Consider the following 17,968-nt stretch of genomic DNA (forward strand, 5'->3'; position numbering starts at 1 on the left):
TTGGTTTTACCCTGTGTCTCACATCTCCTACTTTCTACTTTAGGTTTGTAGTGACGTATAACTCTGTTGGCCTGGAGAACTGAACCGCTCTCTTGGCTGTGTTGTCATGTACACGTTTGAAATCCTAGAGTTACTGTGCCAGTGCCTGATTGAAGGGGTCTGGGGTGTGATTTTCTTTTTTTCCTCTTGTTTGCACGTTCTCTTCATCTGCCTGGTTGGGGCATTTAGTCCTGGACATGATGGTGCATGGAATGATAGTCAGCTGCAAGAAATGGCCCAGCTGAGGATTAAACACCAAGAAGAGCTGACTGAATTACACAAGAAACGTGGGGAGGTAAAGATAGCTCTTCTCCTCGTCTGTCTTGGGGGTCGGGGGGTGGGGCAGGCACTCCCACTGGAGAATTTGCAGCCATCCTGGCTACATACGACATCACCAGCTCTATCTGTGGGAATGAAACAACAGAAAAGATGTGAGACCTCTGTCAGCAGGTGGGCAAGCCATTGAGATAACAACCAGGTTGTCATGCTCCAAGATGGCATGAAAGGTGCAAGTGGAGAAACATAAAAAGAAAGAAGCTTACTCCTTGATTGACTGAAAGTCTTAACTAATACCTTCATAAAGCGTGGAACCTGCAATTTCAGAAAAATTCATTAGGAAGAAGCAAGTCCTGGGCTGTGTTTATTTTATGCTGGGTGGTGGTCTAATGGCAAGTTATGAAGAAGTGCAACTTACCATCACTTCAGCTGAATTATCAGCTAAAGAGTTGGGAAAGGTAGCTGGGGTGGAGGGGTAGCCAGGCGTTCTCAGCAGGAACCTGGCAGTCACCTGGAGCGTTGCTCGTCTATCCAAGGCTGCCTTCAACAGGGAAAGTGCACACCGCGCCCCCGCGCAGCCCCTCTGGCCCTTCTCCTCTCGGCCACCCAGCTCGTTTCTTCTTGGTGCCTTGGCCCCACCGCACAGGCACCTGTTTTTTTCTTTAAAGTAACCCGCAATTATGAGTTTCCAACTGAGGTCCTAAGGTCTCTTGTTAATGAAAGTTTTCTTCTTTACCCCCAGTTAGCTCAGTTGGTGATTGACCTGAATAACCAAATGCAGCAGAAGGACAAGGAGATGCAGATGAATGAAGCCAAGTGAGTAGAGAGCACACTTCTTCAGGACTGGTCGTGGGATCTCACTGTCTGATTTACTGTATATGCTTGTGAGAGGGGCCAGTGGTGATCGGTGGCAAACAGTAGCCACACTGGGCTCAGCACAAGTTTCGTTTCTGTGCATACATAGCCTGGGGTCCTTTTCTACCCTCTGAGGATGGAAAAGGCAAGAAGAGTGCCCTCCGTCCTCCAGGGCCCCAGCGCACCCCTGAGAAGTCAGCTTCGCCCTTGGAAGTGTCCCTGAGGCATTCACAGTTCTCCCCCCGGCCATTGCCTGGGGGAGTGGGTGTCTTCTGTGGTGGGGATGGGACCAAGATAGCCCAGTGCCCGGCCTTTGGGGGGATGAATTTGTGGGCAGGGTTGTTCTTGATCTGGGAGAAGCCTACCGGACAAGATAAACAGGGACTCCAAATCCTAGGATCTTGGAGCTGGAGGGGAGCCTGGGTTTCATCTGTGCCTTTTCCCTTACTCTGCAGAGAGGGCTCTCTAGAGGCTTAGAAAGGTGGGGAGCCTGCTCAGGCGTTCACACTCAGTGAGTGATAGAGCCTGTGGAATGCCCAAGATACCTGCCTCCTTTTAATCTCCCATTACTGTGCTATTTCAGCATCAAAAGCTCCCTCTTTCTTCCCATCCTGCTTTTCTGAAAGGTACTTTAACTAGTCATTCCTAGTCTGGATGAATTTTGCCCTAGGTGTTTCCTCTCCATTAATGGGCTTGTCCTGTAAACCCCTGGGACTGGGCTGGGCCAAGTGAGGTGCCTGCTGTGATGGCTGAGGTCATTGATGGTGCCCAAGCTCACACAGCTCTTGTGCAGTGTCTGTCTCCCGTCGTGTTGTCAGAATTGCAGAATGCTTGCAGACCATCTCTGATCTCGAGACCGAGTGCCTGGAACTACGCACGAAGCTTCAGGACCTTGAAAGAGCCAACCAGACCCTGAAGGACGAATATGATGCCCTGCAGATCACTTTCACTGCCCTGGAGGAGAAGCTGAGGAAGACTACTGAGGAGAACCAGGAGCTGGTCACCAGATGGATGGCTGAGAAAGCCCAGGAGGCTAATCGCTTAAATGCGGAGAACGAGAAGGACTCGAGGTGGGAGATGAGTGGGCAGTCAGTGGTTTCCATCATTTAATAAAGTCGAACCTAGTTCTTAGCAAAGAAAGAAACCAACCTGGCAGCTCTGACCACAGGGTGGGGGCACCAGGAAGCACTAACAAAATTAGAAATAGTGGTGGTGGGTATAAAAGAGATTTGCATTTATAAGAACACTTCTACAGTTGAGCAAAGGATTACCTCCCCAAACCCGTTGTTGTTTTTGCCAGCGAATTCTTTCCATGTTTCAAGAAGAAAAGCTAGTTCTTGAACAGTGTAAATTAAACCAGAATTAGAAAAAGCTTATAATCCCCCCCACCCCGCCCCATTTTGTAAAACTATTCCAACCCATAGCAAAAATTCTGATCTGGCTAGTGTACAAGAAGACCATGAGCCAGCCTCACTAGTAATGAGTTCAAAAGATTAGAACATTTTATTTTAAATCCCCACATCAGTAGTTTAGAATTTGAAAAGATTATTGTAGTTTATCTAAAAGAATAAATACATGGAATAGGAAAGAGCCCTAATCCTACCAAATAATATATGCAAAAAGATTTCGAAATCTGTGTAAAAACGGAAACCAAAAGGTAGAAGTAAAAAATGTTACTCTCTGCTGTTTGTTTTATGAAAAATTCCTAAATAGGAGTATTAGAGGACTTTCTAAACATTAAAAGTAATGGTAGCTTTTCCAGTAAGCGGCCTGAGGTGGCCTCTAAAAATGGTTCACTGTTCACTTGACCCAGAAAACCCAACAAAATCATGCAAGTCAAGAGGCTCAAATCTTCGTGTTCACTTTAAGAACACTTGTGAAACTGCCTAGGCCATTAAGGGTATGCATATCCGAAAAACCACCAAGTATCTGAAGGATGTCACGTTAAAGAAGCAATGTGTGCTGTTTCGTCGTTAATAGTGGTGGAGTTGGTAGGTGTGCCCAGGCCAAACAGTGGGGCTGGACACAGGGTTTTGGGCCCAAAAAGATTTTGTGTTGAATTTTTACTGCACATGCTCAAAAATGCAGAGAGTAATGCTGAACTTAAGGGCTTAGAGGTAGATTCTCTGGTCATTGAGCACATCCAGGTGAACAAAGCCCACAAGATGCGGCGCAGGACTTACAGAGCTCATGGTCGGTTCAACCCATAGCACACATGAGCTCTCCCTGACACACTGAGATGATCCTTACTGAAAAAAAGCAGATTGTTCCTAAACCAGAAGGGGAGGTTGGCCCAGAAGAAACAGATATACCAGAAGAAACTGAAGAAACAAAAACTTATGGCCCGGGAATAAATGCTGCAAAAAATAAATGCAAATAAAATTAAAAAGAAAAAACAAAACCAAAAAAAAAAAAAGTAATGGTAATAAAGAATGGACTGTATAAAAATTGTAGGTTTCTTAACATCGAAGAACACTATAAAACAAGCAAATAGGCTATGCTATTATAAAATGTATGTCCTTAGTATAGAGTCAGTAAGGAACAGGTGAGCATTCTGACAGAGGGATGTAAAGCACAGATAGTTCATAAAAGAAGTGGACGAGCTCAGTGAATCTGATGAAAAGGATTGTTGGGAGGAAGATGGGACAGGCCCCTCACGTTGCTGATGTGGAGGCTGTTTCTCTAACCCCTGGAGGGCCCTGGGGATGGCAGGCACCTGAAAATGGTTCCCACTTGTTGGACTTCATCCTGAGTGATGAGGTTTGTTCACAAGTATGATTTTGTGATAGTCCATTATTCACAGTAGTGAAAAATTAGAAGCGGTATATCCCTTGGTGGGGGGAAGAAATTGTGATATTTCCGTACAGTGGGATTTTGCAGTCTTTTCGAAATATATATACATGTTAAGTTTGTATTAAGAAAAAGTGAGCTGTCCTTATATTCTTTCTGTCTCATGTTTAAGTAAAATTGCGTGGCTTATATGTGGAGCTCTTAGGCAGCTTAGGGGTGGTAGGGACACCGGGATTCCCCGGAGGTTGTTAGGCTTCGGGCTGGGAGCCTGCCGGAGGGAGAAATGGGCAGGCGTGTGCTTATGCAGAGGGCGAGCCCGTGATCATCACCGTGGTCAAGAACAACCCAAACTTTCTAGTGAAAATGGGGAGTGAGAAACATTACATATCTGCCCTTGTTCTGTCCTCTGGAATGTTTTCCTAGGAATATACCATCGCACGTATTCCCATCTGATAGCACGTGTGGGACCTGGGGATTCTTCTCCTTACTTGACTCAACTAGTTCCTCCTCCTTAGAAGACTTCCCCCTTCCTACCGGTTTCCCAGATGAGACGTCCTTCCTCTCCTAGCAGCTTTTGTTTACCTGGGTCACAGTGGAGCTCTGTTTTTTGAAATAGCTGCTTGTGTTCCGCCTCCCTCGCGAGGCTGGGGTGTGTCCCCACAGGCAGGCAGGGTGGCTGCTGTGTAAGAAGCTGTCAGCATTGCCAGCTGTTGTAATGAAGGCTGGGCTGCGGGTGTTTTCTTCTCCCCGCGACCCCAGCTCTGTCCTTTACCCACTCCTTGCAGACAAGTGCCTTTCCTTTAGAGGATTGTTACACACCCTGCACCGGGATTCTGCTTTCCCCTCAAAGACAGTTTATAGGTCATCTCTTCCAGCTAAGAAAAATTCGTTAACCTGTAATTTTTTCACTTGTCCTGTAAAACTGACTCTTCATCTTCCAGGTATAAGATTAAGTGTAAGACACTTTTTCAAGCTAGAGCCTCATCCCATCCCAGATTCTGATGTGCCACCTACAGGACTTTGCCCTATTTTGAGAATTATCACTATGGTAGAAACTTTTTTAAAAACTTAGAAAAGTTTTTTTTTAATTTAGAAAAATTTTAAATTCCAGCAGAACTCTTGACCTGAGCTCAGTAGCAGTGCTAGAGTTCTGGGTTGGGGGTCCTCCACAGCGAGGGCAAAAATGACAGATAGAGGTGAACTTGACATGGAAAAGAGGGAGGCCGAGGTTTAAAGGTTAGGAAGCTCCTGAATTGAGGACTTGGGAAGGAAAGACAAAAATGGTTCTGAGAGAGGAGAGAGTGGAAGCGACTGCTGACCACATTAAAATTTTGCTGCAGCCAGGACTTGCGTGTCCAGCCCTAGTAGACTGAAGCCTTGTACATTTTGATGACTCAAGAACCTCACTATACCTCAGTTTCCTCGTCTGTGAAATGGGAATCATAGTACTTAACCTCAAAAAGTTTGTTGTAAGAGTTAAATGAGTTAAATTCTGTAAAATAGTAACACCATGCCAGGTACAAGTAAATTTTTATTATTATTCATGCTCTTGATATGTTAGTGTGAGACTGTTTACTTCAGAAAACTAAGTCCCGACCATGACTAACCCTGGATAAACCTGATGCATGTTTGTGTCCTGAGAGGCCCTGGGTCCCCACAGGCAGGCTTCTCCCTTGCTGGTTCACTCCTCTCTCTCATCCCTCCTAGGGCTTTGCTCTGAAATCCATTATAATAGGACCCTTGCTGAAGTTACAGTTGTGGATTTGGGACTTTGGGTATCTTCGCCCGGGGTAGTTGTTACTTTAAGTTCATTGAATATTCAAATGTGTTACTAGTAGTTTTTTGAGAGCTAAAACCCCATGCTTTCTTTAAGTAGACATAAATAGTGGACTGTTTTTTTAAAACAGGAGGCGGCAAGCCAGGCTGCAGAAGGAGCTCGCAGAAGCAGCAAAGGAACCTCTCCCAGCTGAGCAGTGAGTAGAGATGTACAAATCAAAACTGTGCTCGTAGTAATTTGATTTGCTATTTTGAAATAGTCTTAGAATCTGTTTCTATAAAACCATTTTACAAAATGTAGAAGGAAAACGAAAAGACTTAGGGCAGAAAATAAAAAACACCCATTACCTTCCAGAAAGTTGTTCCAGTTTATACTCATTAGCTATGAGTGTGAATTCTGACTTCCTCCACCCTTAACCAGTGACAGCCTTGCTGTTTTCCTGTTGAGACCGACCTGTTTTCTGCCTCTGGTTGGAGCTGTTGCAGTGTGATGCTGGGCTGGGGTTCTGTCTCTTGCTCTCTTCTTGGTTTGTGGCTTCAGGTGGAGCTTGGGCAAACCTTTGAAGCCTAAGTAAAAACTAGGATCTCCTGGAACAAAAGCAATTGAGTCAATATGGAGTTTTTCCGAATCTGGAATTGGGTGGAGGGTCTTCCCTGAGATTTGAAGCTTTGTTTTCAGAGCAGTGGGTATTTTAGTGACTAAATTCCCTTTGCTCTGCTTCAGGATGTGGGGTCTTCTCCCTCATTGAAATAGACTCTGGAATATAGTATTAGAGTTATGATCTTCTATTTTTTTAAATGTTGCTTGCTTCCTTGTAAATGGAGGGGAGTGGTTTAAATTCACTCAGGAGTCATCTGCCAGACAGAGGTCTTGATTTATAAGAAAACAAATCTCATACCAAGCCTTTGCTTTATTTATTTTTTATTTTTTTGCAGTACGCGGGCCTCTCACTGTCGTGGCCTCTCCCGTTGCGGAGCAGAGGCTCTGCACGTGCAGGCTTAGCGGCCATGGCTCACGGGCCCAGCCGCTCTGTAGCACGTGGGATCTTCCTGGACCGGGGCATGAACCCGTATCCCCTGCATTGGCAGGCAGACTCTCAACCACTGCGCCAGCAGGGAAGCCCAAGCCTTTGCTTTAGATGTAGCATATGTGCATAATTTCTATACTCTTCACATGTAGAAAATGAATCTCAGGTGTATTTGCCCAAAGTTACAAAGTAGCTAAATAGTTGACCTGGAAATGAGATTTGGTTCCTTAAAAATAACAGCTTAGGGACTTCCCTGGTGGCGCAGTGGTTGAGAGTCTGCCTGCCGACTCAGGGGACACGGGTTCGTGCCCCGGTCCGGGAAGATCCCACATGCCGTGGGGCGGCTGGGCCCGTGAGCCATGGCCGCTGAGCCTGCGCGTCCGGAGCCTGTGCTCCGCAACGGGAGAGGCCACAACAGTGAGAGGCCCGCGTACCGCAAAAATAATAATAATAATAACAGCTTATAAAAGCATCATTTGTCTGCCTCTTATTGGCCAGCATAAACAGGTGACTAGGTGTAGAAAGGTCCAGCATCCTGCCCCAAATCACAAAGGAAATGGCAGAGACATGGTGGAAACCTAAGGATGTCTGACTGTAAAGGCCTGTTCTTAATCTCTGTTCTTCCCTAAAAGTATTTTCTCGTGGTCCTGGGCCTTTGCACTGTTCCAAGTACCTTTATAACTATACAACTCTATCTTAAACAAACCATTTACATAGGCTCAGCTCACGTTTGTTACTCTTGCCGTCTCTGCTGTTCTGTTGTTACCCTTTGCGGACACAAGTGACTGCAGACCACAACTGAGAAGAGAAGAAAGCCCAGCCTGTTCTCTGTCTTCAGGCCCGCCTTTGTTCTACTCTAATCCTGGCCAAGACTGGGTTCAGTTACACGGGACCTTAGAATCAATAGCCAAGGAAAATAAATTTACTTGAACTTGGTTTAACTTGCTTGGTAACAAGTTCTGAAGTATATATTTACATAATCCAGATAATTAATCATGGAAAAAATCTCTCAAGTTCTTATGAATCCAAACATTTGGTAATAAAGTCTTGGGTTATTAGATTTTAGTATTTTACTTCTCCATGAAGATCGCAACTCGGTAGGAGGTCATTAAGACCAAAATAATTACTTGCCTTCCCTGCAACCAGGAAAACAGGGAGGAAGGGGAATTCCAGAGGAGCTTTGCATCCGGTGGGATAAACACCAGCAAAGGAGCATGGTCCTGTGACTTGATTGTCTCATGTGTAACATAATGGACTCTCTAAAGTGTCAGAAACAGCAAATACCCAGAGTTAAGCGTAAACATAAGCTTCAAGTACCCAGAGTCAAAAATGAATTATGTTTAGATTTTGCTTTCCCGTCTTTTACTATTAAAGTAATATTTAGGGCTTCCCTGGTGGCGCAGTGGTTGAGAGTCCGCCTGCCGATGCAGCGGACACGGGTTCGTGCCCCGGTCTGGGAAGATCCCACATGCCGCAGAGCGGCTGGGCCCGTGAACCATGGCCGCTGAGCCTGCGCGTCCAGAGCCTGTGCTCTGCAACGGGAGAGGCCACAACAGTGAGAGGCCTGTGTACTGGAAAGAAAAAAAAAGTAATATTTAGAACTGGGTTGTTTATGTACCCGTTGACTTCCTTGCCCTTTCAGCAGTCCATTTTCTTATTGACTTGGATCTTCTCCCTATCCTGGCATTTTCTTGTACAGCATAGCTGCCCCTAGTTATCTTCTCTGTTATTCAGCCCATCTCACGGGAACTGTTTCTTAGTGAGTGCTGCAGTCCAGTTGTTGGCATGCGGGAGCTCTTTAGCTACAAACCAGACTTCTGATGAGAAAAATCTACCTTAGTACTGGTTATGTGATTATAGGCTTAATAAGCCATTATTTAATTGCTTTCCAGTGGGAGCTGTGTTTAGACCTAAAAAGAGCAAAAGCTCACTTCTAAAGTTATTTTCAGTTGGAATTCTGGATTTGACTTGAACAGATTGTTTCTTCGCTAGTGCTCAGATGGCAGCTCCTTTTTCTCCAGAGAAGCCTTGACTGCCTCTGTCCCAGCCAAGTCACATAGGCCGTGTGTGATTAGGAAATGGTGTTGGTGTCGGCCTTTGCAGAGCAGGCTCATCACAAGGCTCCTGTTCAGCAGAATCAAAGACTCAGCCTCCTTCCCTGCTTTCCAGGGATGATGACATTGAAGTCCTTGTGGACGAAACCTCCGATCACGCTGAGGAGGCCTCTCCGCTGCGGGCCGTCAGCAGAGCAGCCGCGTGAGTAGACGGGCTGTGCCGGGGCGGAGAGCTCGAGCAGCAGCCTGGCAGCATGCTTGTGGGCGGGGCCCGGGAACGGGGCGGCGCCCCCGGGCCCCCAGCTGGAACGTGCAGCCTCGCTCGCGCAGCTGTGGGGCTCGCGGGCTCCAGGGTGTCTCCGTCTTTCTCGGGTCACCTCTGCTTAATAGGAGGCTGGCTATCCCTTAGTGCCGCCACCAGCTGTGAAGAGAAGCAGAAAACAGTGTAGTGGCTTTCTGAAAGATGGGCCTTGTTAGGCAGGGTGATTGTTTAGATCATACTGCTTAATTCTTACTAGGGCTCCAGGATTTTTTTTCTTTTCTTTTTTTAATTTGCCAAAACAGGATGAAAAGAATGGGATTGGTCATTAACCACTAGAAGTTATTGTTAGGTCACTTAGACAGTTCATGGTCTAAAGCATTATTTCCAGGGAAGTTAATTTAGTGCTAGGGAACCGTATTTCTTTTGAAATTTCAAGGCTGGGTTTTCCCTTCTACCTTCCCGGTGCTTTCTGGTGGTTCAGTACTGTGAGGGGTTCTTGGCTGGGGTTTGGGAACTCGTTGGGAAACACACTCCCAGGTACTTTTGTGGACTGTTTTTGATTGATTATTTGGGCAAAATGTTTCTCAGGTTTAAACCTATCCTCCCCTCCTCTTTAGTAAGCGACTCTCGCAGCCTGCTGGAGGCCTTCTGGATTCTATCACTAATATCTTTGGGTAGGTTAGAAAACCTTCACCTTTCCTTGTTAATATGTGTATAAATATACCTAAGTACATGTACATGATTTGTTGTTTTTTAAACGTGCGCCAGAATTTCAGTGCAGAGTATACAGATGCCTTAATTTCAGCTTTTCATTTAGCTTCTTCCTTTTTTCCTCAACTTCCTTTTTCTTAATCTCGCTGCGTGCTGATCTCTGGCCTTACCCTTTAGTCTGTCCGAGTCTCCCCTTTTGGGACATCACTCTTCTGATGGTGCCAGGTGAAAATATTATCCTCTCTTAGCCCAGCATGCAAGTGTGGGTCGTTGATAATTACGCTCATCACCGCTTCACTACCCCAATCATCACGTGTACATGTGCTAATAACCAGGACGCTTTGCATGCTCCTAGGAACGCTGCCAGCCCTCTGAGATGGGCGAATAGGCTGAGCTCTGTACAGTAATCAAGCCTTGGTCGCTCTTTCTTTTGGCATGTGTTCAGCTCCACCTTGACCACAAGTGTACGCTGAGGATGATTGTAACCAGGCAGAGGAATCATCTTAAAATAGTTTTATGAAAATACCAATGAGCTCCCTCTGAGCTAGCGGTTACCTTAAGTTGAGAACGTTTGTAGCTGTTTATTGATGGGGGCAGCAGTTGTTCAGGATTGCTTTTCAGTGCTGAGTTTTGGAGCCCCTGAGTTAGCAAAAAGGAGAGTACAGGTAAGTGCTGGCTGTCTTTCCCGTTGTCAGTGAGTGAGGTTGCTTCTGACTTGGGGAATCGTTCTGTGGTTTGGAGGGCCTCGAAGGGAAAAGAAGCTGTTGATAAAAGATGTCTTTGAGTCCCTTCTCGGAGTTTGGTGGACAGTGAGCCCGTGCAATCCTGATGTCTTCCTTTATGTTACTTCTTTAGGAGGCGCTCTGTGTCTTCCTTCCCAGCTCCCCAGGATAACGTGGATGCTCACCCTGGCTCTACTAAAGAAGTGAGGGTGCCAACGACCGCCATGTGTGTCTTCGTAAGTATGATTTATCCCCAGAGCCCACCAAGCTGCATAAAGAAGCAGCCTGACAAAGGACCCTTTCTCCTCCTGCAGCTAAGCTTTCTATTATTGTTCTGTTCATATGGGACTTTTGCACCTGTTGGCTGTCTGATAGAAAGGATTGATTGTATTTTGATAAGCAAAGCAAAATTGCTTTGATAAGGTAAGTAAAATTAGTGTATCTTGCTTCTCTTCAGAGAACAGAATTTATTTGCAGCCACCCTGTAATGTAGGACTGGCTGAGAGGATGGGTAGCATGAGGAGGTGGGGCAAGGGGAGAGCTAATTTGGTATGGTGAGGAATTAGAGAATAATTCTTGCAATTGTTGTCACCAGTTGGCTCCAATTCAGTTTCTAGTCGGTCTGTTTTGGAAGGTCAGTAGGGCAGCTCTTGGCTTCACAAATTATACTCAGGTCTGTGTGACTTCTGACCATTGGGAGCACGTAGTTGGAAGCTGGAGACACTCCTGGGTAGAAGCCACTGTGACACCTTGACTGTCAGCTGGAGTGAGGAGCCGGGTCCTGGTACTAAAGGATAATCGCATCCTGGCTGGGGTAATTGAGCGGACATGCAGCCGGCCTGGGGAATTGCAGAGTCCCTGGCTCAGGGCTAGCAAGTGGCGTGGGGGTGGAAGAGTAGAGCAAAGCCCAAATAGTTGGGTTAACTCTTGGGTTGCGTGGGGTGAGTTGGAGGAGCTAACGTTCGGGGAGAGAAAGGCTTGCTGTAAAAATGGAATGGAGTTTATATGGGGGGAGCTTTCAGTTCCAGGCATAAAGAGGAACTTTAATGGTTATTTCCATACAGTGAACTGGCTGAGGGATTAGCCACCTTGGTTGTTGTAAAGAGAGTCCTGCTCTGGATGAGGAGTTGGACGGGGGCCCATTAAGGCCCCTTCCCACTCCACTCCTGTGATTCTCTAACAGGCCTGCGCACCTCGGAGGTCGATGATGATTGGTAAAAGGTCTGATTGCACTGAACGTCACATTCCCTTCCCTGCCCTCAGCTCCCAGCAGCCCATTTTTTCCCTCCTGTCACATTGAAGTCATGTGTATGGAGTAATGGAGCAGCTGATAGTTTGGGATTCTGTCAGTGTGTGTTTCTGAGAGTGAGCAGCGCACAGCTGACAAGCATCCAACAGAACCGGCCGCACAGGAGGTTGACGAGAGGCAGCCGTGGTTGTGATGGTGCATGATCTCAAGTTTTCAATCTGAGACCTCCGAAGTAGGAAGGTGTCATTAAAACGAAAACGGAATTGTATGGAGGTAAAAAGTTTGATCCCCTGTCACCTTTTCAGCACTGGGACACGAGAGGGTGGTGAGAAAGCAGATCAGGCAAAGTAATAATAAATCATGTTTGTATTCCAGTCAGTTCATGAGTCACACTCTCAATATTTCAGGCACCTTTTTCAGTCCCAAGCAAATGTGAAGATCAGGTTTTGTATTCCCAAAATGACCTTTCAGGCAAGTGATTGATGACAGGTTTAAGGATCTAGTATTTATAATTCATGTATTGCCGGGTCCCCAGCCCCTGGCTTTTGATGATGGAAATTTTCAAATATATGCAGAAGTGGGCTTCACTGGTGGCACAGTGGTTGGGAGTCCACCTGCCGATGCAGGGGGCGCGGGTTCGTGCCCCGGTCCGGGAAGATCCCACGTGCCGCGGGGCGGCTGGGCCCGTGAGCCGTGGCTGCTGAGCCTGCGCGTCCGGAGCCTGTGCTCCGCAACGGGAGAGGCCACAACAGTGAGAGGTCCGCGTACCACAAAAAAAAATATATATATATATATATGCAGAAGTAGAGAGTAAAACAACTTCCTAGACACCCTCCTGCCGGGCGGCTTCAGTCAGTCGCGTTTGCCAGTCTTATCTGCCCCCCACCCCACGCCCACACCTTCGCTGGAGCAGCTTAAAGCAAATCTCATAGTATTTCATTCATAAATATTTCGGTATCCATGGTCTTTTAAGAGAGGAGATCGTAGTCACGTCTAGTATTCTCTCATCCCATTCTGGGATGGGGGGGTGCTTTTTATTTGGTTTCTCATTTTGAACACAAATGCCACCACCTTTCCAGATCATGTGTTCCAATGTGGATGCCATTCTCAGACATCTCCCTACGAAGAATTTTAAGTTCTGCCAAAGTAACACCTGCTACTTTTGTCGAAGGCCAAGCCATGGTCGGGCACGTTCCTAGCTCACAAAACCTGCAGAAGTCCATTTTCATAGACGAGCAAGCTGAGGCTTTGGGAAGTGAAGGAACTTGGCAGAGGCCTCACTGCTAGTACATGTAGTGCCGTGTTGTTTCCAGAAAGAACTACCTGGGGTTCTGCTCTAACACTGATGGGTGGCAGGTAGGACCGGCATCTACTCTTATCAGGACGTATTCGTATTAGGGAGACCAGAAGGAAGGCTTTTTCAAAGAAGAAAAGGCTTTTTTTTTTTTTTTTTAAGTCATGAGAAGCCATGCTATACCTTAATTCGATACGTAGTTTAACATGTGGTGTTAATGCACTCTGGGCCAGAAGAGGCAGTTAACCATAGGCTTACTTTTAAGCTCTTAAGATCATAGTACAATATAGATTGAAATTACATTGTTCTTAGAAGGAAAGTTAATGCAAAGACGAACTTTAGGCAATTAGTTAACACAGATTTTGAATGCTTTTTAAGAAGGTTGCACTGTGTTTAAAAAAATAGAACTGTAACTATAAGAATTTAATTATAATAGAATCATAGGAGACCCTGGGCTAGGAACCCAAGTTTGTGATTGGGCCCCCTCTTTAATGACAGGTGTTTATCAACCTTTGGTTAGGGGTCCAGGGTGTTCATCAGTATTGGGCCCTTTCTTCTTGGGAATGACAGGGGTTGGGTTTGAAACAGGGCACTTGTCTTGCAGGACGCTCACGATGGGGAGGTCAATGCTGTGCAGTTCAGTCCGGGTTCCCGGCTCCTCGCCACGGGAGGCATGGATCGGAGGGTGAAGCTCTGGGAAGTGTTCGGAGGTGAGATCTCGCTGGGGTGAGAAACAGAAAGAAGCTGTGTTGGTGGCATCTGGTTGGCCTCGCTTTCACTCAGTCTTTGAATTGTTCATCTTGGAACATACAGTATTTTGTGTGAGGAATCATCTGACCAAAGCATTATTACCCTCTCAGTTATCCTTTACAGCTGATACAGCCAAGTAGATGTTTGCTCCGGGTTTCCAGGTGGACTAGAGAATGCTGTTGAGTTACAGATACGTTAGCGTTTTTGTTTTCTCAAATACGTACTGACCAGGGGATCTTCCAAGATAGTACAGGTTTTAGAAGGAAAATAAAAAATCTTACAGTCGTGGACTCTACAGTTAAATTACACATCAAGCTGTGGCTTATGCATTTAATAATGCCAGTGGCCATAGCCTAGCAAAAAGTGACTGACATCATATCTAAGCTTGAGAATAAACAGAGGGGCGTATCATCTAGGAAAATGTATTTAACAAATAGCTTATTGGACAAGGATTCTAAAATCAAGACTCAGTCTCTTTGATTAGACATTGTTTCAGGAATGACCTCAGAGTACTTAAAATAGGATGGCATTAAAACAGGAAATGAGAGTTAGTGAAACCCTTTCCCAGAATTCTGAACATGGGGATAGCCCACTTTCAACATTTTGATATTCAGTTAAATATACATGTATTTTTAGTAAGGCACAGTCAGGGAATTCCCCTGGAAGTCCAGGGGTTAGGACTCTCTGGGCTTTCACTGCCAAGGGCCCAAGTTCATTGCCTGGTCAGGGAACCAAGATCCCACAAGCCACACAGCACAGCCAAAAAATAATAATAAGGCAAGGTCAAAGAATAGACTGAAGGGTTTTATAGGAACCACTTTATCCGGTTTCCATACTTGCAGCACATACATGCTCACTCTCCAGCAATAAATAGCACCATCATACCTTTCTCTACTCTATTTCCTCTGATCCTCACAATAGCCCTGTGCCGTTAGGTGGGTATCACCCCTGTTTGACAGATGAAAACTCAGAGACACTACTTGATTTACATGGTTGATTTATGTGGACAGGGAGTCGTGGAACCTGGGACCTGAGCTTGAATGTTAAGATTGTAGATGCCTTGCTTTTTCCAAAACCGCCTCCTCTGAGCTATAGAACTGCTGAAGAAGCATGTGTGTTACTACTACATTTTTTATATATAAATTGATTGATTGATTTTTGGCTGCTTTGGGTCTTCGTTGCCGCACGCGGGTTTTCTCTAGTTGCGGCGAGCGGGGGCTACTCTTCCTTGCGGTGCGCGGGCTTCTCACTGCGGTGGCTTCTCTTGTTGCGGAGCACGGGCTTCCCAGGGAAGTCCCTGTGTTACTACTGCTGATGTATTTAGAGCGAGAGCGATCTACTGATCCCTTTGCTGGAACACGTCATATAAAGTAACCTATTTGTCTACCCTGGCCTTTGATTTTCATGAAAATGACTCAGTACTTAAATCCCTGGCAGTTAGAGCTATTTGAAACCCATCAAAATTTGTGCTGTTTTACTGAGAAACACCTTATGAATGGTAATTGCTGAAACTTACAGAACAATAATAAAACCATATCATAAGAGTATAGATATTTTGGGCTTCCCTGGTGGCACAGTGGTTAAGAGTCCGCCTGCCAGTGCCGGGGACACAGGTTCGAGCCCTGGTCCGGGAAGATCCCACATGCCGCTGAGCAACTAAGCCCGTGCGCCACAACTACTGAGCCCGCACGCCTAGAGCCCGTGCTCTGCATCAAGAGAAGCTACTGCAATGACAAGCCTGCACATCGCAACGAAGAGTAGCACCTGCTTGCCACAGCTAGAGAAGGCCCACATGCAGCAACGAAGACCCAATGCAGCCAAAAATAAATTAATTAATTAATTTTTAAAAGGTGGGGGGCTTCCCTGGTGGCGCAGTGGTTGAGAGTCTGCCTGCCGATGCAGAGGACACGGGTTCGTGACCTGGTCTGGGAGGATCCCACATGCTGCGGAGTGGCTGGGCCCGTGAGCCGTGGCCGCTGAGCCTGTGCGTCCGGAGCCTGTGCTCCGCGACGGGAGAGGCCGCAGCAGTGAGAGGCCCGCGTACCACAAAAAAAGAATATTGGTTTTGTGGTAAAAATCTACACAGATAGTCTGTTTTGATTATGCCTTGCAATTAAATACAGATAACACTAGAAATATTTTTGTTTTGCTCCTTGGTCAGTAAAAACACCTATAAGAAAATCAAAGATACCAGAGATTAGTAATAGTGTTACCTTTTTGCTGCTAAAGAGGAAGTAAACACTAACCAAAATTAATACTGACATAATTTGTGCCAGAACATAGTCTGTGTTAATAAAATGAAAAATTTCTAGTAGGTCTACAGAAATAACAGTATGGCAGCATTTTTTATAGTTTTCAGGAACAAATATCAGTCGTGTCCTAACTAATTATAGGATCTTTCCTCCACACATGGCTTACTTGGCCTATAATTTTTCCCCCTTGGCTAATATTTACTGAGTCTTGGAAAGAGACCAAGTCCAAGAGGCCTTTTATGAAGTAGTTCGGAGATCCTCTTTTTTTACCCTTCCACCACTTTGCATCCAGTAGGAGCACCTGTCTTCGCTCATCCTATCAAAAGCAGCAACTCTGCTGGGAGTTATAAAGGCTCTTAACATAGTCTCCCCAGTGCCTTCTAAATAAAAGATTTTAATAAGATCTTTGGTCTTTTCAGATCAATCTCTTGTGCAGACTAGCACTTACTGATCATTTCTTACATTTTGGCACTTTGTCACCTGCCAAACAAATAGACCAGTGTTTTAGGCATAAGCCAAAGAGATCTTTTAGAATTTGAAGTAATATTTTGGTCTATAAAGATCTAATCTAAATAAAGTCCTAAATTAGTAGGTGTTGGCCTTTTTTGACTTGTGAAAATCTAATGAAAGATAGGATCCAGGGAAAGGCTTTAAATGTGCCATATTTTGCAAATTAATTCAGGGGTTCATCCGCCAGGTTAATAGTCCTGGCTCTAAATGTATTTGACAGCTCCAAACCAGTATTTTTTTTATATATATGTTTATTTATTTGTTTGGTTGTGGTACGCGGGATCTTTGCTGTGGCATGCGAACTCTTAGCTGTGGCATGAGAGATCTAGTTCCCTGACCAGGGATCGAACCCGGGCCCCTGCATTGGGAGCGTGGAGTGTAAACCACTGGACCACCAGGGAAGTCTCCAAACCAGTATTTATATCATTATTATTAGCATCCAGAAGTCCTAAGAGAAAAGGCTGTTAATTGAAATGTATACTATTCTGTGCTCCTGTTTTATGAGTTTGATTGGAATGATTCCCTAATTGTTTTCCTGGCTTGTCTATATAGGTGATCCTTGAGATACGCTTTAAAAAGGAAACTGAATCACATCATCATTGAGACTCATACTCTCATCTTTAAAGTTTCCTTGCGGGTGGCCAAAGCTGTTTGAAAACAGACCCCGGGGGTCTATGGACGGGCCTCCTGGTGACGGAGACTGGGCAGAGGGAGCGGGGGGCACCGGCAGGCGCTTGGATTGCCGGAGCCTTAGGTTCATGTATGTAGAGCGAACAGATAGATTACCGAGACTCCAGACTAGCTTTACTGGAATTCTGAGGACTAGCCAGTTTATGTACGTAGAAATTTCTTTTCATACTTGGGTTCTGAAATTCTAATGGTCAGGTTCTCCGAAATTGATAGTTAAGTTGGCAAATATTGATCAAACCCAAAGATGTACTTATGGAAAGTAGAAAATTTTACTGAGAAATAACAAACTCAGTCTCTAGGATAAATTGACATGTTTTAAAATTCCTAGCACTTACCTTTTGTAAAGGAAATTGATGACACTGAATTTCTTGAACAGGGTAAGAACCCACAGGAAAATGCTGGGCTCTGCACCCACTTGCACATTCACTGCTTTTGGAACTGACCAGCCGGATATTTTGGTCTCATTATTCCATTTGTCCTGCTACTTGATTCTGTGAAGATGCAGGAAAGCTGTTTTTGACCATGTAATTGGCTTCCATTGTGTTTTAAGTGCCTCATTTTAATTGATCTGTTGGATTTGCCATCTTTTTTTTTTTAAACCTTCCTTGCTTAATCTTTGTTTTTATGCAGACAAATGTGAGTTCAAGGGTTCCCTGTCTGGCAGTAATGCAGGAATTACAAGCATTGAATTTGATAGTGCTGTAAGTACC

The 17,968-nt window shown here is 45.4% G+C and overlaps 1 protein-coding gene and 1 non-coding gene across 6 annotated transcripts in view; both read left to right on the forward strand.

Annotated features, from left to right (window-relative positions):
* Positions 1-17,968, forward strand: part of ATG16L1 (autophagy related 16 like 1) — a 46,365-nt gene that overhangs the window by 8,298 nt on the left and 20,099 nt on the right. Inside the window, exons 3-12 of one of the 5 annotated variants that reach the window (XM_059054389.2) lie at positions 229-334; positions 1,058-1,131; positions 1,989-2,240; positions 5,868-5,933; positions 8,934-9,020; positions 9,698-9,754; positions 9,969-10,016; positions 10,647-10,749; positions 13,661-13,766; positions 17,889-17,959. In XM_059054389.2, the coding sequence (XP_058910372.1) occupies positions 229-334; positions 1,058-1,131; positions 1,989-2,240; positions 5,868-5,933; positions 8,934-9,020; positions 9,698-9,754; positions 9,969-10,016; positions 10,647-10,749; positions 13,661-13,766; positions 17,889-17,959 (970 nt within the window). The remainder of the gene's footprint in view (positions 1-228; positions 335-1,057; positions 1,132-1,988; positions 2,241-5,867; positions 5,934-8,933; positions 9,021-9,697; positions 9,755-9,968; positions 10,017-10,646; positions 10,750-13,660; positions 13,767-17,888; positions 17,960-17,968) is intronic. The other 4 variants (XM_059054390.2, XM_067027188.1, XM_059054392.2 and 1 more) reach the window with 4 other exon arrangements.
* LOC131751721 (small Cajal body-specific RNA 6) lies at positions 11,713-11,988 on the forward strand. Its single transcript, XR_009334284.1, has one exon. It is a non-coding gene; the product is annotated as a small Cajal body-specific RNA 6 (non-coding RNA).

Source organism: Kogia breviceps, chromosome 2 (assembly GCF_026419965.1).
Source record: "Kogia breviceps isolate mKogBre1 chromosome 2, mKogBre1 haplotype 1, whole genome shotgun sequence".
Lineage (NCBI taxonomy): Eukaryota > Metazoa > Chordata > Mammalia > Artiodactyla > Physeteridae > Kogia > Kogia breviceps.